The 23832-nt window shown below is 39.4% G+C and overlaps 2 protein-coding genes across 2 annotated transcripts in view; one reads left to right on the top strand and one right to left on the bottom strand.

Moving 5' to 3' along the window:
- The window catches only part of necab2 (N-terminal EF-hand calcium binding protein 2), a 521316-nt gene that overhangs the window by 207292 nt on the left and 290192 nt on the right, over window positions 1-23832 (top strand). The gene's annotated exons all lie outside the window — the stretch shown is intronic.
- nlrc5 (NLR family, CARD domain containing 5) overlaps window positions 1-23832 on the bottom strand; it is a 33351-nt gene that overhangs the window by 6424 nt on the left and 3095 nt on the right. The window contains exons 3-46 of the mRNA XM_044035762.1: window positions 22439-22773; window positions 20730-20822; window positions 17775-17960; window positions 17085-17239; window positions 16531-16662; window positions 15667-15982; window positions 15154-15556; window positions 14455-14617; window positions 14206-14336; window positions 11181-11409; window positions 10846-11087; window positions 10329-10412; window positions 9975-10058; window positions 9792-9875; window positions 9209-9298; window positions 9077-9127; window positions 8933-8962; window positions 8611-8694; window positions 8200-8283; window positions 7844-7933; window positions 7644-7727; window positions 7079-7162; window positions 6909-6992; window positions 6309-6398; window positions 6014-6061; window positions 5903-5932; window positions 5378-5464; window positions 5213-5296; window positions 4971-5060; window positions 4816-4875; window positions 4482-4565; window positions 3858-3941; window positions 3695-3784; window positions 3458-3523; window positions 3180-3263; window positions 2923-3006; window positions 2299-2382; window positions 2108-2167; window positions 1531-1614; window positions 1352-1435; window positions 1178-1264; window positions 708-782; window positions 340-411; window positions 124-207 (exon numbers count right to left, since the gene is read on the bottom strand). Of these exons, the coding sequence (XP_043891697.1) occupies window positions 124-207; window positions 340-411; window positions 708-782; window positions 1178-1264; window positions 1352-1435; window positions 1531-1614; window positions 2108-2167; window positions 2299-2382; window positions 2923-3006; window positions 3180-3263; window positions 3458-3523; window positions 3695-3784; window positions 3858-3941; window positions 4482-4565; window positions 4816-4875; window positions 4971-5060; window positions 5213-5296; window positions 5378-5464; window positions 5903-5932; window positions 6014-6061; window positions 6309-6398; window positions 6909-6992; window positions 7079-7162; window positions 7644-7727; window positions 7844-7933; window positions 8200-8283; window positions 8611-8694; window positions 8933-8962; window positions 9077-9127; window positions 9209-9298; window positions 9792-9875; window positions 9975-10058; window positions 10329-10412; window positions 10846-11087; window positions 11181-11409; window positions 14206-14336; window positions 14455-14617; window positions 15154-15556; window positions 15667-15982; window positions 16531-16662; window positions 17085-17239; window positions 17775-17960; window positions 20730-20822; window positions 22439-22757 (4913 nt within the window). The 5' untranslated portion in view covers window positions 22758-22773. The remainder of the gene's footprint in view (window positions 1-123; window positions 208-339; window positions 412-707; window positions 783-1177; window positions 1265-1351; window positions 1436-1530; window positions 1615-2107; window positions 2168-2298; window positions 2383-2922; window positions 3007-3179; window positions 3264-3457; window positions 3524-3694; window positions 3785-3857; window positions 3942-4481; window positions 4566-4815; window positions 4876-4970; window positions 5061-5212; window positions 5297-5377; window positions 5465-5902; window positions 5933-6013; window positions 6062-6308; window positions 6399-6908; window positions 6993-7078; window positions 7163-7643; window positions 7728-7843; window positions 7934-8199; window positions 8284-8610; window positions 8695-8932; window positions 8963-9076; window positions 9128-9208; window positions 9299-9791; window positions 9876-9974; window positions 10059-10328; window positions 10413-10845; window positions 11088-11180; window positions 11410-14205; window positions 14337-14454; window positions 14618-15153; window positions 15557-15666; window positions 15983-16530; window positions 16663-17084; window positions 17240-17774; window positions 17961-20729; window positions 20823-22438; window positions 22774-23832) is intronic.

The raw sequence follows: 23832 nt of genomic DNA, 5'->3' as shown, positions 1-23832 counted from the left end.
AATACAATCTAGTTAATTAAAGTAATGAGAGTAGTAATCCAGAGAATCCTTGAGAATCTCGTACATGTAGAGCTGTGTCAGACTTTTGCACTCAGAGTTGAAAAGTAAGATTGTGATCCTTACTTGAGACTGCGTATAGAGCGGATGTTCCTCAGTGTTTCTGCAAGACACTCGCGGCTCTTTTCATCCAGATGCACAGAGTCCAGACTTTAGGTTCACACACGACACACACACAGAAGGTTATAATGGAAGCTACTTTCTTTCTCTCTTTCAGCTCCACTCCGATCACATACCAGGTATATACAGTAGAACAGTATTGATCGATGATATTTGTCTTACCAAAGTTCTTCCAGGTGAACACAGCGTCCCAGCGGCAGTCCTTCAGCGGCCGACCATGAACAATGAGAGAGACTGGAGAAGACAGGTGGTGACATCATGCAACCGACAATTATTTTCACGATTAGTCGAGTGCTTGTTTGGTCCAGAAAATATCAGAAAATGTTGAAACCTGGAAATGATGACGTTTTTAAATGTCTTCAAAATGATTCAGTTTTAATGATTTCTTTGTTATATGGAGCAAAGAAATCAGAAAATATTCACATTTAAGAAGCTGAAAATCTGTCTTAATAATTGAAAATTCACATAAATCAATTTATAATCAAAGAATCATTGCAGCCCTGTATTACATCATATTATTAAATGCTTACTTGAGTGCCCGTAAACGGGGAAATACTGCGATTATATTCCGAGCTGCTGTGTCACTGATCACATGACCTGACAGACTGAGAGGAACACAATGATCATCATGTTAAACAGGAACAATGCAAATACAGAAGTCTTACACATATAAAAACAAGAACAACGTGAGGATACACAGACTTTCCAAGCAACAAATATTCTTCTTCTTCTCTATTAATACTGGATACGTGTATGAATCTTAGGTATAAACGTATTTACTATTTTTCAAGCTGATTCATTTATTTATTCATTTTCTGTGATCTAAAGGGTGCTGAAGTTTATTTATTTATTTATAGATAACCCTAAGAAAATGGAGAACTAGCTATTCAATTAAGACTCTAAATGAAGGCCACAAGGAGGAATTGAATCAAATGAATGACGGCACTAGACAGGTAATAAAATGTGTGTGTGTGTGTGTGTGTGTGTGTGTGTTGCTCACTTGAGACGCTGAACAGCTGCAGACCGAAGCAGAGCCTCCGAGAGCTCGTCCACCACACTCACAGAACACATCTGTTTGGAAACAACACTGACGAAGAGAAGAGCAGACGACGCACATGCTTACATCCAGACAAAAGGTGTAGTAAACACTGTGGGACGAAAAAAAAGCTCAAACCTGAGAGAAGTGAGTTTTGGCAACGAGGGCAGGACAGAGCAGAGAGACCGGGTTCCCTCTGTACCCAGGCTGCTGTGGGAAAAACTGTGAATAATCACAAACAAACGTCAGCTTTTCTCCATCCATGGTATACTGCTGCAGGTTGAATACATTCAAACACAAAATAAAGGGGTCCTCACTCCAGCTCAGTCAGTAGAGGACACTTGTGGATGATGTCTGTCAGAGGGGACAGATGACGACCCTCCAGTGCACAGTCCACAAGGCTGAAGGAGAGACATAAACATAATAATAATAATAAGAAGAAGAAGAATTAATGTATTCAGATTCAGGCTGGACACTAAAATGACAGTGATAAGTTTTATGTAATCCTGTTGGTAGAAAGTCAGTATCATTATCAACAAATAATGAATAAACAAATAAAAGAACCCAGTATGAGACGTTGGTTTTACCTTTTTTGTTACTGTTTTTACTGTATGACGTGTGTATTTGTGTTGTTTTCTACTTTCTACAGTATTTTTTTATTGTTTTATTGTTTGTTTTCAGGTCTCTTGGGTATTACGTTTCTATATTTTTATTTGTTTTATTTATCTCTGATGTATAGAACTTCCGGTTGGTAACGTTCCATTTCACACGAGATGCGTCTAATCTGTTAACATAGGGGTGAACTGGTTCCATCTGTTTATTTTGACATGTTTATAGTTTAGTGGACACATTTATAATGATTCAGTGAAAATATGCAAACTAAACATCTATTACCTGACTGAAGTCAGTCCTGAGGATTTCATCAGAGACACGTGCAGTGTGCTGCTGTGGACCCTGAAAAACAAACACATTTAAAAGTCTTAATAACTACAGACACATAAAGTGTATGTTTACTTTATTTTGGAAAATGTAACAAAATCCAGTGTCGATTTAAATATCTAATTGTGTGTTTTTGCTCGTCTCACCTGATGGTGTGAATGTTGCTGAGCTGGAGACAGCGACACACGAGGCCGACAGCTTTTTCACCTCTCATCCAACTCTCCTCAATACTGATGAGGAGAGTGAGACAGAGACAGACAGAGAGAGAGAGAGAGACAGAGAGAGAGAGAGAAAGACAGAAAGATACATTTAGTTAAACATCAGCACTTTAATCAGCTGTTTGTAAAGCAACACAGATCTAAAAGACGGTGAACTAGAGGTGGGCTGATGTGGGTTTTTGGCCGATATCCTTTCCAATTTAAATAAATATGTATATTTAAATAAAACAGTTTAAATAAATATTTATATTTAAATAAAACAGTTTAGTCACAGAGCGCACGTCAACAAATGACATATTATAATCACTTAACTTAAACATTAACCACCACTTTTCATTGTCTCCAATCTACATTTTGTGTCCACACTTCAATACACTAATGAATTTTGCCATTATGAGACATGGACAGAGACATGGACAAGGAAGCAAGTTAGTTGGTAAAATTCAACTGATTTAACCGATCCATTAAGTGTTTGTTCAGTGTCATTGTTTCTAACAATAAGACCAGTTTACCACATTTGACAGAGACTCTATGTAAATGTCTCCATCTCACCTGACACGGCATCCTCTCTCACCAACGCTCAACACTTTCACAAAGTCTTCAGTCCACTCTGACTGCAGTGAATTGTTCCTCAACCTGAAAATCAAAGAAATGTACTGTACGTCTATGTTTGTGTCTATGAGCAGAGTATGATCAACACTGACATAGAACAACAGCATGTGTTTAGTTTACAAACGTCCTGAAAGGTAGAAGTTATGGAGTTTTTCAGATGAAAACATATGGAAAACATTTAAAAATAGAAGACGTACTGTAGTTTGGTCAGAGTCGGACAGTGAGACACGATCTCTGATAATCTGACCAGATCTTCCTGTTCCAAACGACTCTCTCTGACACTGGTGCAGCGACGGAAAAGAAGGAAAAGAACTGAACATTAAATGCAAATAAAAATAAATTCTGTTGTTACTGTTCATGCGGTAACTTCCTGTATACTCTATGGATGACACATTTGATGATTGACCCAGGATTCCAATCCCAAAACGATTGAAAACAGACCCTAGGTTGGATTTTTAGTAAATACTCGTCTTACCTCAGGGATTTTTCACAACCTCCGTGTTGACTGAACCAGATGAGACACTTCCTTTCTACTCCCAGACTACCAGCAGCCATCAGAGGGGTTGAGTCAGAGGACAAAGAGACACACAGGAATCAACCCTTTTTTGTGTGGTAAATTGAGTTATAGACTGTATAAACACTTTTCTGCCATAATATACTAGAATATAATGTTTAGCCCATACGGCCCAGCTTCTACCTTGCACAGACTCACCTGACTTCCACAGCAGAGACGTCATCACAGGTACAAAGTGTGTTTGCCACGTCCAACAGTCCCTGCTGTGTCAGTGTGTTGTTGCTCAGGCTGCACACATGAAGACAATGTTCACAATCGTTATTCTTCAGTCAACATCTGTTACACTATTTTTCTGTCTTACCTCACAAAGCTGGTGATTTTAAGCTTTGGTAAAGAATCCATGAGACACTTCACTCCATCGTCTGTCAGCTGGTTACTGGATAAACTGGCAGCCAGAGGACAGAGTTGCTCATTAGAGTTTGGTAGGAGAGCGCTGCTTTCAACAGCCACTTTATTAGGTACAGCTCATCTCTTCAATTGCCTGTTAATGGAAATATCTACAAGCCGGTCACAGTGACAGGAACTCAGTCCCAGCCACTGTCAATGTGGACCCCAAGCAGGTTTGTCCATGCACCCCATGTAAGTACCCTTTCTAGGCTATGTGGGTACATGAGCTTTAAGTGTGCAGGTCCTATATGGTTTCAGTTACATGGACCTCAGAACACAGGAGGGGCCACCATGGAAAAACCAGTTTGGGAACAAGATTATCGGCCCATAAATATAACCCTTATGTGGCCCACATGGACACATGCTGGCTGGGATACAGTTAGTTAGTAAATATGAACGTTTGAACGCGGCATGGTTGATGGAACATGAACAAACCAACACAACAATAACTCGAACCTCATCGAGTGCCACTCCTGTGTCCTTTGTACCTAATAAAGTGGCTGTGAATGTATTTAAGAGTATTTGAGAGAGAACATACTCTAGGACAGACAGTTGAGGACCCTGCAGCAGAACCTCAATCAGCCTCTCCATGTCATCACTGTTCAGGCTAAAATGAGTAAATCTGTGCACACAGCAAGGAAAGAGAAGAGAGGAGAGTAAATATATTATATATTAATAAACTGCTCTGAGAAAACATCATGTACATCAAGGTCTGCTGTTTCTTTAGAGTTAATTTCTCCTTTCTAAAGTGGTTTATAAACTACACATTCATTTCTGTGCTTATATCATTTTTATGCCACATTAATACAACATTATATAGGCAGTTGAGATCAACAAGTCAAACTGAATGTGATGTTTTTTTGCTGACAAACCTGCATTTGGCTTGTTCTGCTCTCGCTCTGTCAAAATGGATGAAACATTCTCCCTGAGGCCTGAGGAACAACAGCTGTCATTAAAGGACGCTCTTTCGTCTAAATTTTCCTTAGAAAAGGAAGTAAAACGACACAGAGGAAAAAAAGAAACGTACCTGAGCTCCACTGATGTGATGCATTGACTGACCGTCAAACAGTCGACCAACATCAGTGCCTCGGCTGATGATGCAATACTGTTGCTGACACTGGAGGAAGTAAAGTTACCTTTTAAGTTATTTAAATTACATAAATGTTAAAGGGTCGACTGATTTGCAGATATGCTGCCAATGAGTGACCGGACTGATAACTGACTGATTACACACTCAAATGAAAGCAACGCACACAGTAAGTGTCTTACTTGAGCGTCTGCAGTGACACCATCTTCGGTAGAACTCGGAGGAGACTCTTGATCGTCTCCACTTTCAATGCGTTGTGAGACAAACTGAAACAACATTTTACTAAAAAGTCAACCTGTTTCGAAATACGCTATATAATAACACAGTAATATCAACACTGCACTTACTCTAACTCCAAGTGGGAGGAGTCACAATTGGCCAGTTTCCTGCACAGTATGTTTACGTCGGACGGCAGGAGGCTGCTGTCGTTCATCCTACACAAAAGTGAATGAGTGTAGAGCTGAGATTAAAATGTATGAATCATTTAGTCAATAAAACGGAACTTGACACTTGTCTGAACTTATAACTTGATACAATTGTTGTATATCTGCTCCTGGTCTGACTCTACCTCACCTCCCTCATGTCCTTTCTGTCCCCCACCTGTCCTCTGTCCCCCATTTTTTCCTTTCACCCCAACCTGTCTTGGCAGATGGCTGCATATCTTTTGCCTCTAGTGCAAATAAAATTGAATTGAATTGCTATATGCTAAAAACTAAAATGTAAATTTTACAGACAAAGAAATGCAAGAGTAAATCTCACGTCTGAAAAACTAAACCAACACATTTGTTGTTGTTTGACAAATTAATTCATTAATTGACTGACAAAATAGCTGATAAATATTTTCCTACAAGCTCATTATCAGCTTGCTTTACCTGAACGTCTTCAGCTGCTGTTTGTCATCACTGCAAAATGCAACAAGCACAGAATTAGTTTTATTATCATTCAAATGAAAGTGTATTAAAGTGTTAAAGTGTTTTTTTTACCGTCTGTCGGTGCAGAACTTCAGGATGACACGGCCTCTTCCTTCCTTGCTGTAAAACCAACAGACACAGATTACAGTTGTGGTAGAATTCTGCCCGTCAGTGTCAGCCAGTTTACAAGTTATCAAGTTACCATTGTCAACTGTAATAAGTTCATTTCTATGCAAATGAGTATGCTTCTGTGAACATGTGTTTTTTTTTGTTTTTTGTTTAATATAAAGCTGTTTAACAGCAGCTCTAAAGGGCTCCTTGCCATGGTGACACACACACACACAAACACACACAGAAATCTCAGTACCTGATGTTAATCTCGGTGAAGTTGTTCGAGGAGCTCAGAGCAGACGCCAGCGTCGCTACTCCCTCCATGCTGATGCCATTGTTGCTGACACTGAAACAAATTATAATCTCATGATTCTTTTCCTCAACTGATTGCTTAGTTGTTTGGTCCATAACATGTCAAAAAGACGTTAATCTCTGTTTCCCAAAACTCAAAACGATTCACTTTTAATGAAACCTGAAAATATGCACATTTAAGTCGCTGGAAAATCAGAGACCTTGATTTATTTACTTAAAAATAAACTCAAACTGGTAACTGAGTTGATAATTGATTAAGTAACCGATTATTAATCAATTCATCGAGTAAACATTGCAGCCAGAGCCAAGTGCAATGACAAAAAACTAGATCTACATCTAGTTTTTCTAGCTCTTTATACTGAATAATGTTCTGAGGGGAAATGTAGGCAACAGTGTCATTGGTCATTAGATCATCATCATCAGCAGCAGCAGCAGCAGCAGCAGCATCATATATCAACATAAAAACAACTTTCCCCGCTGCTAATTACCCTTTATTTGAATTTACCAAACACACATTTGGTTTTATTTAAAATTCTGCTCTTACTTGATTTCCTGGATGTTGCTCAGACGAGGCAGGACATCCAGCACTTTCTTCAGACCCTTGTTTCCTAAACTGTTACTGGACAAGCTGATGAAGTGAAGAATGTAGAATTACTGTCGCGGGCAGGAGCGAGAGAGACAGAGAGAGAATGTGTTGACAGCAAAGTGTCTTACTCCAGCACAGTGAGATCACACGAGGTCCCCAAACTCCTCCACACTCGCTCCAGATCGTTGTGCAGCAGCCCACAGAAGCTGAGACTGAGACAACAGTAGAACCATCATCAGTGACGACAACAACATCTGGCCACCATAAAATAATATGTTAATGCAAATGAAAAGTGATGTGTCGATTATTTTCTCGATCGATCGAGTAATCGTTTGGTCCAGAAAATGTTGGAAAATGCTGACAATGATGATGTTCTCAAATGTCTTGTTTGGACCACAAACCAAAATGATTCGGTTTTAATGATTCCTTTGTTATATGGAGCAAAGAAACAAGAAAATATTCACATTAAAGAAGCCGGAAAATCACAGAAACTGGTTTTAATTATTTCGAAAACACACAAACCGAATAATCAATTATCAAAATAGTTGACGATTCATTTAGTAATCGACTAATAATGGATTAATCGTTTCAGCCCTAAACTCTACCCTAATCCAGATGATTAAAGAGGTTGGGAAAAAAAGTAAATACAGTAAATAAAATTTGAAATGACAAAGTTGACAACTGAAAACATACCAGAGTGTTTTAGTGTTTGCCGGCTTTTTGCTGCCTCCAGGATACACAACAGACACCTGAACAGGATCTGGATCAGACTGCAGTCTTCAACATAAACACAGACATAAACAGACAGTCATGAATGCACGTGCCACGGCTTCAAACCAAAGAGGAATCCTCCACGTACAGATTCATAGCATTCGTGTAATGCGGCGTCGTACCGGATATGAAGCTCCACCACGGCGGGACAGTGAGACAGCAGAGCGGTCAGAACCACCAGGTCCTCCACTGACGAGCAGCTGCCATTGAGTCTAGAAGAAAAGAAAAAGAACAACAACACGCCATCATCAAACAAACAGTTTATTTATTTAATAAGGACGGTGAGCAGGTTTGTTTTGTTTGTTTTTGCCAATATTTACAGACGGAAAATGTAAGTGTAAATATGTACAATATAATCAACTACAAACACTAAAATACACACTAAACACATTTAGCTTCAACTCACATTATTACCTATACTTGAACCTATACTGCTCACTGTATGGTACTTAGAGATGATGCATGAATCAAGTCTTACAGGATCTTGTTGGTGACGTTGACCTTTGGTAGAAGTTGAGTGAGCGTCTCCAGAATGTCTTCATCCCACTGATCTCCAGACAAACTACAAACACACACACACCATTTAGTGAGTGGTATTAACACGTAAAAGTGTAAGTTAGAGCTGTAGTAATGTGTAATGTTTGTGTTATTATATAACAACAGTTTCTGTCAAGACCTTTCATCAAATCAAATCAAATTTAATATAATTTACTGCCCAAAAGTGAGCAAATGAAGTAAAAACACAACCTGCAGTGCAAAAACATGGTTTGTAACATCGATGTCATGGACATGTTTATAAGTTACACAGTACAGCTTCAACATTCATTTATTTTTTATTGTATTTGATTAAAGTAGGTGGTTTTAAGACATTATGGGTACGGTTACTCACTCCAGGACGGAGAGGGCGGGGCAACGAGCCAATGATTTCCCAACTTTTTGCATCTCAGGCTTTGTCCAGTTCTGGTTCACTAAACTGGAGAGAAATTGAGATTAAATCAAGATTAAAAAAAAGGGATGAATAAGTATTATTACAAGTTCGGAGGCAAGTTCAATTCTTTACAAAAAAACCCAAATAAAATCAGAGAATGTGGAACTTTGCTAACAACCCGTAATTTACCTTCAAAGACAGAGCAAAGTTCTCCCAGGAAGCTGATTTATGTTTTGGTAAGTCGATAACATGTGATAACAAAGAGTGTTATTGTTGTTTTTACCTGACAGTTGGTTCAGGTTTCTTCTTATGGCTGCACATGTGAATGTGTGACAAGAAGAAGGAAGTGTTCGTATAAGTGAGGGCAACATTACAGTGTGTTTTAATGGTTTTATTCATTTTATCAAACCATAAAAACTCAACTCACCACTCCATAGCTGAGCTTTGGTAGAAAGTTATCGTCACCTCTTTCATTCCACTGCAACGGGACAACAATTCATGAAACATCATCGAGATTCTGCAACAGCACAGTGTGTGTGTGTGTGTGTGTGTGTCCTACTCTGCATGGACACTCTGGATGTTCACATGTGAAGACATTTTCCCGATGAGATAGTCCACTGCCTGCAGGGAGCTGTTGTTCCGACTAAACCTGTAAGTTGCACAAACACAAAAGATTGAGATTTGAGATTACGCATGATCGGGCCAGTTTCATTTACATAGGGTGCTAATCTCAATATCGCATTTTCACAGACCTGACCTCCATGCAGAGTTTTTATGCCCGTGAACCCCCTCAAAAGTAACCGCAAATCCACACATATAATAATAATCTGAAGGATAACAAAAGGTTCCTCGGACAAATTCATGCAGGAGCCATTTCGGCCCCTGCCATTTGTGACTCGGGCCCTAATAATAATCATCAATAACATCTTCAACATCAGTGTTAGAGGGAGGGGATTAATAAAAATACATGAAATATAATAATAGTAAATGTCTACATTTTTAAACATTTCTTTGAAAAGAAAAGCAGAAAATATTCACTTTTAAGAAGCTGAAAAATCTGAGATTGTCAAGAATAGTTGAATTAAGATATGAATTTTTTATGGATTAATCGTTTCATTGTTGCAGTGTTGGAATAAACTCACATTACAGACTCTAGTCTGGGCAGTTTGGTGACGACATCGGCAATGAGTTTGATCCCATCATCTTTCAGGCTGTTGTCACTTAGACTTTAAAAAAAAAACATTTCAGACCTGCATCATCTGAGCACACGTTTACACGTGGCATGAGATTAATGTCTGCTTATGGAAAAACAAGGAGATCAATACTTGACGTCAGTGAGGTGCAGACACTTCTCCAGAGCAGAGGCCAAACTCGCTGCTCCCGTGGCCGTCAGACTGGCACCGCAAAACCTACACAAGACAAGGGAAAATCTGTCAATTACCAATAATAAATGATTAAAAAACACTTCCAGCACGTCTCATCTATAAATAGGAACATTATTTACTCAACAGAATGGCAGAATGTACAAGTTTAGTGTACTGTACATGATGATGGAGAGATATTGAATTATATTCCATTTTAAAAGGTTAAATAATTGTATATACTACACTGTATGTAAAAGATGATTTCTACAGTTAAGCTAAAAGTAAAAAAATAAAGTTTAAGAAGTTTAATCTTACTCTAGTTTTCTCAGGAGAGGGAAGTCGGACAAAATGGAGGACAACTTCTCAGCAAACCTGTCATCGTACTTGCGGCTCCGGAAGCTAAAGACACACAAATAATGTTAAATAAAACGTAAAATAATCAATCAGGCATTAATGTTTGGATACCACCAGCCACCTAAAATCTCTCACTGAAGATTAAATGTTGCGTAGACCGCGTAATATTACTGACGTGTCGAGGATGACACCCAGACTCTTAACCTGAGGGGAGGGGGGTGGGGGATAAGGAGGATATATAAGAACATAATCACTGATTTAATTGATTTTTCTTTTTTTACAATTATTATTAGTGAAGAGAAAGAGGTCCTAAAAGGAAAAACCAAAAGAAAGTGCATCTTTCTCTCGACTCCTTGCATCTTCAGTGTACCACCTGTCTCGCTGTCCCATCCATCACTCCAAACATGCCCTGCACCACCCTCACATACGTCTCTGCCACCAGACAATTCCACATTTTTGTGTTTGCGTGTCAACCCACCTGAGGTGGTGAATGTAGCGACACCTCTGCAGAACATCGAGACACTCCAGCTCCATCGAGCACGCTCTGAAATCCAACCCAATGCCGTTATCACCAACAGAGTTGACTACAAATGCCACAGCATCAATGTCTTTGGGCAACAGCCGGATGTTGCGCAGCTCCAGAGTGGATCTTGCACCAACAGTCTCTTTGGCCAGTTGCTGGTCCTGACTCTCCTGAACACAGTGGCAAAGCTCCAGTATCTGGGGATATGTGGGGAGGAAGAGGAGGATGAGTAAGGAAAGAGACAGAAAAGAGAGAGAGAAAAGAGAAAATGTCACATCTGTCCATTCCACCTTTGGTCCGGTCAGGTTGTTGTGGCACAGGGATTTCAGCAGTTTCAGAACGAGGGCTTGTCGTTTCTGCACCCAACTCTGGAGTCCTGCTCGACCAGAGGCCCGGGCAAACTGGACCAAGGCTGGAGTGCACTGTTCTGAAGCCAGACCACAGACATAAAGGTGCAGAGAGTCCGTGAAGACAGTCCGATGGTCTGACTTGGTCATCCAACGGGTTTTCAGACTGAATCTGAGAAGAAAAGAGAAAAAAGAAAGAAAGAACAACGTCAGTATTTGACAATGGAACACATCTACATTATTTTACAGTGACTTCCCAGTGATATTAGGGTAACTGTAATAATATGCCTATTTTATTTTTTTTTACATACATAATCAAAACAGTGACAGTCGTGACACAGACATTTCTTTTTATTTTGGTGGGTATTGTAAAAGGAGTCTGCATTTTGTGTTGTTTTTTTTTGTATGTGTAACTCCCACAAATAATCCACCAAACTTAAGGACAGACAACTTCAAGGAGGAGGGGTGAGATTAAATCAGTTTTAAACTTCTTTTCACTCCTCGTGAGAAGAAGCTAATGAATGTGGATGATTTGGTTTGTATGTCTGCTTGTGAAATGAACATAAATGTTCTTCTTTATGTTCAAAATGAACTAAAATAAACTAAAACCATTATTTATTATTTTTCTCTCACTGCCTATTTACCTATCTAAATTATAAATTCAAATTCAAAGGACCACAGAGGCACGGGAAACAACGTTTGTGTTGCCAAAGCGAGTGTAAACATAAAACTAAATTGTGTAGTGGCAAAAGGAAAACAGGATAAGGCATGCAGAAAGTCTTATCATAGTTGTCAGAGATATGTCATGGTGACTTGTATGTGGTGCTGTTTTCGTGATATGTTTATCCTCCCCTTTTTTCTATCATCAAAAATCCAGACAAGTTTCATCTAGTCTCTACCGGATGTAGTGAACTCCTTTGTTAGCTCTTTCAGTGTGTACTTCTTCTTTCCTTCTTTCTGTTTCTCTCTCACCATTTCTGTGGTAGTTTGTCAGAGATATGAACACCGTTGAGATTTATCGGGACTTTAGTATGAAAACTCTCAAAAAGTCTATGTCTATCTATGTATCTATGTATCTATCTATCTATCGATCTATCTATCTATGTATCTATCTATCTATGTATCTATCTATCTATCTATCTATGGATCTATCTATCTATCTATCTATCTATCTATGTATCTATGTATCTATGTATCTATCTATCTATCTATGTATGTATCTATCTATCTATGTATCTATGTATCTATCTATCTATCTATGTATGTATGTACCTATCTATCTATGTATCTATCTATCTATCTATCTATCTATGTATGTATGTACCTATCTATCTATGTATCTATCTATCTATGTATCTATCTATCTATCTATCTATCTATCTATGTATCTATCTATCTATCTATGTATCTATCTATGTATCTATGTTGCATGTAAGGATTTGAACACTGCGGCGTTGTCAGGAGGAGAAGCTGCAGCATCTTCTTCTCTCGCTCCTCAGACAGACTGGTATTTATACTGAAGTCTTCAGCTGTCTTCAGCTGCGTCACAGCTGAGTCTCACATTTACTGACACCCACACTCTACTTCACACACTCCCACACCCCTACTGCTGTGTGTTTGCGTGTGTGTGTGTGTCTCCTTTTAGGGCGTCAGGTCACACGCATGTCCCACAGACGCGGATCCACTTACAGCTCATTTTGCTTCCACCGCCAAGTTATTCCTGGAATATACAGTGTGACTTTATTTGGTCAAGTCCTACAGCACACAAATAATTATAATAATCCCAAAAAAATAAACCCTGCATGTTTAAAGATGAAGTATTTTAGACGTCCACTCTGTGCATTGTTTATGTTTAAAATCAGGTTGGAAGTCCCATGATGATTCTCTTGCCGTTGTTGTGACTTGTTTTTCAAACTAAAGTGACCTGAGTCTATTTTTACTGACAGACTACAGAACAGGGACAGGTTCACTTCCCCTTAAATGTTTTATACCTGTCATTTTTACCCTTTTAAATAGAAAATAATAGATTCAAATATATAATCATACATGTGTGAATAGATATGATTCCAGTATGAATTACATGTGTGCGAAACGCACATTTATTAGACTTTAAATGATCCATGTTAACTAAAGCAATTAAAAATATATAATCATTACATTAAGTACATTTTATTTACATATCTCTTTTAACAAATTCTGAAAGATGCTTTACATCAATGTGAAGCAAAGTGTTTTTATTTGTCTAGAGCTTTTAACAAATGTTCTGTCTGTACATCAGTAAGAAACGTTATATACATTGTTTTGCATTAAAAGTTAGTTTGAAATAATAATAATAATTTTTATAAATTTTTTATAAGTTCTTCTTGTTGAGAAGTTTTTCCAAGCTTAAGTTACCAGGCTCTATTTTTAGTTGCAGTGCACAGAGTAGCAGTCAGTTCACCTAACCTCAAATATTAGTATTTTAACCTGTCTTTTTAAGCAAGCTACATATTTAGAAAAGATAAGTTAGGTGACACAGCTTTAAATTCAGTAACAAATATAAAGAACACCTGGGTTTGGGCCCCGGTTGGAACAAGGGTCTTTTTGCATGTTCTGTTCCGTGTGTGCGTGCGTTTTCTCCAAAAACATGCAATATGCAATATGAGGATTAGGTAACTTGGTCACTCTAAATTCACCGTCGGTATGAGAGTAAGAGTGAATGGTTGCCCTATATCAGCTGAGATGGGCACTGCAATAAAGCAGTAGAAAATGGATGGATGAATAAAGTGATAAATAAAAATTAATGTTAAAAAATGTTAAAATGTACACAAATATATATATACAGTATATACACACATTTTAAATGTTCTTTTTGATTTGTCATCATTGATCTCCATTTTTTGCATTTACTTATTCAAAATGAATATTATTATTAGTAGTAGTAGTATTAGTAGTTGTTATAGTGGAACATTTGGCCCTCCTTCTTTACCTTTTCTTGAGCTGTGAGTCAGTGACATCATCACTGCTCATGATTCTGACGGCAGCCAGAAACTCCTGAATGGTCAGATGAATGAAACAATAGGCTTCGGCAGGGAAACCGTCCTCCAGCCTGAGCTCCACCTTCAAAGACAGATACACTTTATTTATTTAAAACTAAAACTGTCATGTCATTAGTCATTAGCCAGGAACTTTGGCTGTTTACATGTGTGACAGTGTTTCAGGGTGTGGATTATGTGACCTGTGAGAGAAGCCCAGTCCTGATTGAAAACTCCAAAACATTGTCAGGAATATTCTCCTTCAAGAAGAGGATCTTGCTTTCCTCTAAACCTCTCCAAGCCAGTTCAGCGAGCTCACATATCTCAGATTGATAGCGACTCAGAGTGGTCTGCTTACACACAGAGCTGCACGAGGAAGAAAACAGAAAACACATGCATTTGCATTACCCTTTTTTGGGTTTCTTTTTTTTTTTTACAGTGTATGAGCAGGAGGTTAAATGTGTTGACAAATATCAGTTTGGATAGACATTGACATACAATAAAAGAACATTTTACATCAGCAAAAGCAAGAATACATTCAATTTAATAGTTGTACTAGTTACTACTTATAACTTTATAGTTATAAATAGTTATATACAATCCATTCCCAGGAGAAGAAACAGTTTATTTGATCTTTTATGTCATTAAATTATTACTGTAATGTAATAAATTATTTGAACAAAACTAATGAAAGATCACATGAAAGTGACAAACTGCATATTTTGATTATAATGTTGTATAAAAATGTGTATTATATTTCATATTTCTCAGTATTTCCTACACTTTATGGTGATGTTGATGCTTGCTTACTGTTTATTACCTTCCCCTTGTTTTACAACTTGTGATCATCTTAAACCATTTGTTTGTGGTTGTAAATGTGAAACAATAGTCTTTGCTGTTACCTCAGTGGATGTTTTGTGGCCTTTGCTTTGTCACGGCTGAGAAATGCATCAAGAACAGTGAAGTAGACCTGGGTGAGAGTGGAGGGAATCTGGGTGTGTGACGGCTGAGCTCTGCTATTCGTCCAATCCATGTCCTCTTCATTCTTTCCTCTTCTTCTTCCCCCTGCAGCCGGCACTCCTCCTCCTCCACCTCCTCCTGCTTTTGGTCCCTTTTCAGGGGTTTTTCTTCTTGTCTCTCTTCCCCTCTCTTCTCTAGATTGTTCGTTATCTTCCTGCAGAAGATGTTTCAGACATATGCAGCAGATGTTGCAAAGGGCTGGGAGGTAAGACATGGCCAGGAGGTGTTGGTTGGAAAGAAGGAGGTCTGCTGCCTTTTGACCAAGGCCTTTATTTGCTGAGTCACCTTTGGAGAGAAGATAGAAATGACTTCAGTGCAGAGAAACCCAAGTAAGATGGTGTTTTCACTAGTTGAACCTCTAATTCATTTTACTACAACTTTATGTAGGTTTTTACCGTTCACTCCAAAGAAGTTCTCCACATACTCCTTGATGTCGGGACAGTCCCATCCCAGCAGATGGCCCACTTTGTCAGAAGCGGCGTCCAAATCCATGACGTCACGAGTGCGACAGGTGATCAGCACGGTGCATCCGGGGAGGAGCTGACGGCTGAGGAGCCCCGAGATGAGGTCCGCGACGGGCAGAGGGTTTTCTGGGCTCAACGGTTCCCCCTGCGCTTCTTGTCTGGAGACTCTGTCGTGAAACTCATCGTAGCCATCGAGCACCCAGCAGCTTTGCTCTGGATTGGACAGGAGGTAATCCAGGATAGCTCGCTGACCAGACACAGAGAATATGCAGAATGTAAGAAAAAGAATTCTCCTAAATACTCCTTCTTTTATATTAAAGCAGAACTTTTGCAAGTCTGGTCGTTTTTGTTGCCTTTTTCTACGGAGCTGCCACTACAGATTTTTACGACAGAACCGCAAACCTCCCTCAATCCATCGTCTACCTCTTTATCCTCACAGTGGTAAAAACTCACAGCTGACACTCCCCCCTCCCTTCCTCTCCTCCTGGCCATGTGCACTTGTTTTCAATGGAGCCAGCGAACACAAGCCGTGGACCCATGTCCATTTTGCATTCTTCTGTGTTTTTCAATTCTCTGGCTAGGGAGTGTGTGTGTGAAGCGAGACTCGAGACTTTGCACGATCTCCTGATTCTGAGGACTCCAGGGCAGAGACGGTGGAGACAGCCCCAATCTTCCTCGCAACAAGACATTTAACCATCACAATGACTCCGAAGCTGTTAAATTAGGGTAGAAATCCTGCAAGAAAAGTTCTGATTCACGAGGACACTGTTTTAATAATGTTACCGTTAATGTTACCTTTGCATCGTCGCCCCCGTTTGGAGGGAGGTAGTGTCGGAACAGCAGCTCAGACAGGGACAGAGGGCCGGACAGTAGATTGAGCTGACGGAACTCGAGCAGGACAAAGAGGTAGGATAAAGGGATTGGGCCCTGGATGAGAGGAGAGTGTGAGGGGACAGAAACACAGGCAAGGGATGAATAAAATACTCCAAATACACACAAACAAACATAGGGCTGCCAGCGACCTTGACGTGTTATTTTTATTTTATCACATTAAAATCGCACGTAGAGTGTCGCAGGCTTGTTGGTCAGTGTCACACTTTTAGAAATAGTTGATGATTGTTGTGTGGCGTTTTCGGCTCGACTCCATCAGTGATAGTATCTGGTACCTGGTGCTTTTTGTTGGTACCTGCTCAGGCGAGGTTCCAAGTGAGCTGAGCCGATACTAAAATGATACTAAATGTTTTGGTTATTTATAGTATGTAATTCAGACCCTCCACAAGTCGAATAACACAAAAACAAAGGTGCTGAACCCACTAGATATCGAATGATTTAAAAAGGTATGTACTTACAAGACCATGTGCCCACTGCTGTCCGAGACAAGACGTCAGCAGAGTTTTTCCTGACCCAGCCAGGCCAACAACAACGGTCACTTTTCCTGCACATCCTTGGAGGAAGGAGTCCAGTGTCACTCTGGACTCCGGAGAACCAAAATCCCCATCAGGCTCTGAGTTAAGTGGAGGACATGTCTTAAGTTAACAAACATGCATTGTGTGCATTATACACGTAACATCATAGGACATTGATTTATTCTCGTTTTTTTGGTTATTTTCTTATTTATTTCTGTTTCTGCTGCTTAACAGCGTCAAGGTGAAATCAAAAGGTCATGGTAAAACATCCCGCTCTCCTCACCACTTTGTGTGCGCACTTGATCAGGTGTGTTTATGATGGAGGTGACATTTAGCTGCCACAGTGACGCCTGCAATAAGATGTCCACCTCCTTCCCTTTTCCACCTCATTTTACTTTGGTGGAATTCTGAGGATTTTTGCCTCTTCTTACCATGTGTTACCAAGGAATAATATTGTTTTTGTTTGATTGTTAATTTGTTTTAGTGAGTGTCCTCCCCATTTTTAGGAGGGAATACCATGATAGTTTTGATTAAGGTTATCGACCGTCAGAATCTCATTCCACATGGAGGTGAATTCCTCTAAATATCCTAATTTAACCGAAAGAAACATGATAAGGAATTCATCACGCTGACCTGGTGTTCTGTTCACTCTGTCCGCCTGACCGGGGGTTTGATCAGGTCTGTCCCTGCCTCTGTTTGCTGGTCTCGGGCTGATCCACACAGTCTCCAGATGGACCTCCTTCACCAGGCCTTCACTCAGCCGCTGCCACCTTCTCCGCATTAAGTCCACGACTGCCGCAATGTACTGCCCCCAGTGGTCTGTGGAGAGAGAGTGCAAGAATGATCTGAAGACCATTTCCATCACAGAGGAAATCATTCCGTAATGAGAAAAATGCAGCCCTGTTTTAAAGAGACTGCAGATTCTAGGGTTAGTGCCAGCCATCCATTAATTAGATATATATTAAATACCCAGAATAAATTAAATTAAATTAACTAGATGAGGGTAAGTTAAGGGTAAGGGACTTAAAGTTTTAACTAAATGGAAAAATGAACAGACAAACATACAAATAGATACAAGTGTGCAGCAACACCTGGAAAACAACAAACTTTATTTTGGAGGGTGTTTTCTTCCAATCAAAATACAATTATAAAGCTTTGTATAAGATTACTTGTTACTTGTTGGGAGCTAAAGCCTTCTCAATAGTGCACAGACCTCCACAGACAGTAGGTTAGTATGTGCTCCATACCACAGGATGACATTTGTTTATTTTCCCCACCTCATACATGTAGTAATGAGCCATATTACAGCAGCAGATGACATGTGTAATATATTGCGTCTTACACAGTGTTTTGATTCAGGTTACATGCAACTTCTTTATAAGTCTGGTCCATTTTTGGTCTGTTGTTTACTCGTGTGTGGCCCCACGTTCGGTCAGAGTCGTTTTCTCGGTTTCTTTCTGAGCTTCTAAAATAACGCCATGAAGTGCCACGAAGCAATTTGTGTTTTCGCAAAACTGAGCGAGACCTCCAGTTTCCAAGGACTCATCTTGCAAGACTGGTTTTCCAGTAACAAACAGAAGGGGGAGTGGAGACAAACCCCCAATCTGCCCCACAACCAGACATTTAACCATCACGATGACTCCAAAGCTGTTTAATTAAAGTAAAATTCCTGCATAGTTCTGCTTTAATTACTCCATATAACTCCTCCCTACGGCTCCAGAACCATCTGATCATCTCCGGGGTCTGTGCAGCTCCTTCTAAACACAAATCTCAGACTGTTTTCCCCTTAAACGCTAGACGCTTCCCTTAGCCGTAACTACACACTATGTAGCTCCACAACAATGAGGCCATCTGATAATGTAACTGTTAATGATAACGATAAGAAACAATAAAACAAACTTGCATAACTTCAGTAACCAGCTATTAACCAACACTAATGGTCTGTCTCTCCATTGAAAATTATAAATAAATAAATACAAAAACATAAATTAAACATTAAATACAAGAAACATATTTGTTTAGTCAGTCCATAATGAAAATAAAGTGAGTAAATAGAAAGTTGTTCTTTCATATCTGACGACTGCAGTGGTCCAGGTAATTCAATACCCAGCACACACATGGTAAACATACCACATGCACTCCCACACTTAACACATTAAAGTGGAATGAAAACAATGGGATCACGTTCTCTGTCTTTTATGTTTGCGTCTTCATGTCGTTGACAGCAGCACACGCTAACACAGTCAGACACGTAAAGCTCTTTATTCCCAGACCTTCAGGAAATGTACTTGTGAATCCATTATGAAAGCGGCATGCAAACGTTCATGTAGGGCTGCAGTCAGCGATTAATCAACCACTACATTGTCAATGATTGAGTTTAAGTGGGGCTCATTAAATCATTAAAACGGATTCTTTTTGGAAAGCACCTAAAACAAAACATCATTTTCAAGGTCTGGGAAAAACAAGTCAACATTTTTCATAGGGACGCACGACATTATGGGCACAATATTGACTTTATCGGATATCTGCAAACACACCAAGTGACTTACACCAGATGTGACTTATGATTAAAAGAGTCAGCTATAAAGGCTACTACTTTTATTTATTTTACATAATGAAGAAGAGTGAACGGACGTAAATGACGTCCAAGCTTATGTGCACTCTGCTACCAGAGGAGCCTTGCTCAAATATCTTCTCGACAAGAGATGTCAGATGTTGTTCCTGAAATGGAATCTGTTTGAGTCAGCTTCTCTCAGTTTGGGGGTTACAGCTCCTTGTGTTCCTATCACCACTGGGGCCACAGTTGCCTGTACTCCTCACAGTTTCTCGTGTTCCATCTTCTTGATGCTTATCTCAGCTTATCCCAACATGCAGCTTAGGTCAGCCGTACGTTGCACCTCATCAATTTCTAACTGGGATAGTCAGTTCCTCTTCTGAGCTAGCAACAGCCTGGATGTTGGGTTTCGAAGCATACCCCACTGTAGGCGCCACATTCTCCGCACAATTCCCTTCTCACTGGGGTTTGCTCTGCTCCAGTCCAGCTATGGTGTGTGTGTGTGTGTTCCAATAGCCCACTTTTCATCAGGTTCTCCTTATTCCTCAACACCGGACATGGACCTTGTTGGCCCGGGCTACGTCCAAGACGGTAGTGCTCTATAATTTATAATTTATAATGTATAACACACACACCTGTGCCAAAGTCAGTATCAGATATCAGCAAAAAACTCCCTAATAGCTCTCATTTTTCAACATTTTATGGACCAAACAACAAATTGATTAATCAAGAAAATAATCCTCTGTTAAATATTGAGATTTCAGACATTTCCCTGGTAATTGTTGGAGATTAATCCACGTTTTTAGTATTCTTAAGTCTTTTTAACTGATCTACAGTTCGCCATTGTTCGGCTTAATCTAATCTCACTATACCAGTGTTTGAATAATATGTGAGGAAGAGGAGGAGGGTGATGAGAGAACAAATGATCTGATTGGAAATAAATCTGCCTCCTGTGAAAAAGTCCATAGTTGACTTTGCTCAACCTATTTACGCCACTGTATTTTAACGTTTAAAGCGCAGTGAGAAAGTTGTACCGATCCGTGGGCGTTTCATAAGCTGCTGCTCCTCTGGATGAGGCCATGACGACTCCTCCTTGGTTACACTGTGAATGGAGGTGGAGTTTTCATCTACAGCACAAGAAAACACACACACGTACACACACACACACACACACACAAAAGGTTCCATGACATATAAATAGACAACGTAGGTGCACCTAGTGTATGTGTTTATAGGTCACGCATTCAGGCTTTAAAAAAATGCCGATATAAAGTAGCGATAACTGTGCAGAAGTCACAAAATTAGACTGTTTTTCTTTTCTTTTTGTTCATAAAAAACTTGTTGTTTCCAAATTTCACAAATTAAATCAGATTTTAAACATTTTGCTCAGGTGTGTTTATATAGTTGGTGAAATGTTTTATTTTTTTCATCAGATTACCTAGGTTGTGCTAAAAAAAAAAAAAGGATATAAGTATAACTCTACATTGCACATTCTTATAACCTCTGTATAAACTGTATGTTTAAACTAAGTAATGGAAAAAAGCAGCCACAATGCTCTCTGTTCTAAGGGTTAATAAATATTTTGTACTTTCTATTCATAGCGTCTAACTTTTACTTTCTATATCATCACAAAAAAACAATCTTGGGGAATCCCAGAGTGAACCAACACTTTTTTTTACTTTCGATTTTCATTTTAATATCATGAATTAATTCATTACGATTGGTAACCGGTCTCCTCCAACTACAGACTACTTTTCACCATAAATTAGTGAATTACTGTGTGTTTTCTACCTGTTAAGCGACATTTTATTTTTAAGAGATGCTTTGGATGGTGTTCAAAATGCAAAATGTGTAAAAGGTTAATGGAACAAATGCTGCCCATTTACTCACTAACTCGGTGAGTAAGAGCACCACCTAAATTTGAATATGTTAAAGATACTTTCTCCGTGATTCTAAGAGACGTAGTTGAACTGTGGCAACGGACATGTGACCACACTTCCACTTCAAGTGTGCAACTGGAAACGCTTCCTGTGTGAAATCACTCATATAAAAAAAAAAAAAGGTCTATGTTAACATCACACAGTCTGTTATTATAATCTTAAATATGTGTAAAATTCCAACGCTTACCCCAGTTAAATTACAATCACCCATTTTCAGGATATACCTGTTTTTTGGAGTATTTTTGTGTTTGTGTATTTTTGGTGTTGAACACGATTCCCGGTCAAGCCGCACGTTTTGATATAACATGTGTCGGGGTTTTCTCAAAACTGTAGGAGGAGTTATGTGGCAAACTTTGGGAGGAAGAGGAATAATAAAAAGAAGAAGAAACGCGTAGGATTACAATAGATGCTTGCACTGCAATGCATTCTGGTGAGAACTCTAGATTCTCACGAGAATGCCTTGCAGCAGCAGGCACTAATAAGTCAGCTCTGTGTGAGAGGAGGTCAGAAGAAAAGAAGAGGCTCTTTTAGTGACACATCTGTGGCTTTTCAACCGATATTTCTTGCATTTCTTATCTAAACAACGTCAAAGTCAGCACTGCACAAACACTGATGTCCTTATCATCAGACAGACACTCAAGTTCCTTGAATTTATAGATAAACCTTTGTAAATATCTCACATGCAGAGGACAGTTGTCATTATTGTATTATTATTTTCTGTGTCTCCCTGCATTACAATTTCTGTGTATTTTCCTGTTCAAAACAAACCAATTCATTGAAATCCAATTCCTTTTCATACTCACAGTCTGCATATGCCGCCACCGACATGAGCCTGGACTCCAGGCGCATGGGCATGTTCTCGCACAAGATACACATGCTCTGTACGAAACTGCAGCACTCTGCGTTACTGGCTACCGTCAAATACTCCAACATGGCCTTGGCGAGTTCTGCTGCGGTGGAGCCGGTGGCGTCCACTGACTCTCCAGCACGACTGGGCATCCTCAGGAGCAAGTCTTTAATGACAGCTGCCGACTGACTGCTAAGGATCTGGAACAGTTCTGAGGATTCCTGGGCCAAGACAGAGTTCACATTCTCTTCACCAGGGTCGACCTCCTCATCCATGGTCAGACTCCATCAGCTGATGCACACATGAAGACAAATTACAAATGAATGAAATGACAGGGAAATCCAAAAAATTCTCACAGTCATTATGCAGTTTATTTATGGTCCCTTTGTCACTAGGTCCTCAAAGTGGGGTTCTGGGACCCTTGGGAGGCTTTCAGGCACTCTAAAGTGAAATTTATAGGTACAGTTTGTAGGGACTCTGCAACATCTATTGAATCCTTTCCAAGTATATAAGGAGAACCTATGGTAAAAGGTGTGTAAAGCAGAAGTATGCAGAATTTTTACTGCTCCAGAGTCATTGTGATGGTTAAATGTCTTATTTGTGGGGAGATTGAAAGGCTGGCTCCACTCCCCTGTCTGTTAATGGAAAACCTGCTTTGTAAAATCAGGGCCACTGACCAGGAGAATCAGGAGATCCCGCCACATCTCGGGTGTAGCAATAAATAATATATAACATCAAGCGTTATTTTTACTGTTGGGAAGATGCCACTTTTTTTGTGCCCGACAGCGATATCACAAACCCGAGTTTCTACCAATACTAATTCATTAATGGGCAGCCCATGGCCAAGTGGAAAGGGAACTTGACTTGATCCAATTCTAGGATGGGTCAAAATGCAGAGGAATACTTTCCCTAAGGGGATTAATAAAAACTAACTTTAACTAACTAACTTTAACTTACTGATATCAGTCCAATACAGTCATTTTAGACCAATTATGAACGTATGAAGCTGTCATTTCAAAGACATCATTCTCCAACTGTGTAACAAATATTCAATTCAATCAACAGCCTAAACACGACCCAGCTAAAATTCTGTTTGCTGATTTTTATTTACATTTTTACAGTCTGTACATAGTGAAGCATGCGATTTATAGGATTTTTTTGGTTTGTATCGGATTTGTATCGTAAAAATATGTACTCTGAAACTGTAGGGGGAGCTCCACAGAGAAAAAGGAAGAAACATTTTGTCCATAATACATTTTTATCCATTTTTTTATTTATTTATTTTTAATTGAACCTTTATGTAACCAGATAAAGGTCCAATTGAGATCAAGACCACTTTCACAAGGGTGA

This window comes from Solea senegalensis, linkage group LG10, assembly GCF_019176455.1.
Source record: "Solea senegalensis isolate Sse05_10M linkage group LG10, IFAPA_SoseM_1, whole genome shotgun sequence".
Taxonomy (NCBI): domain Eukaryota; kingdom Metazoa; phylum Chordata; class Actinopteri; order Pleuronectiformes; family Soleidae; genus Solea; species Solea senegalensis.
This window is presented reverse-complemented; position numbering and strand designations above follow the sequence as displayed.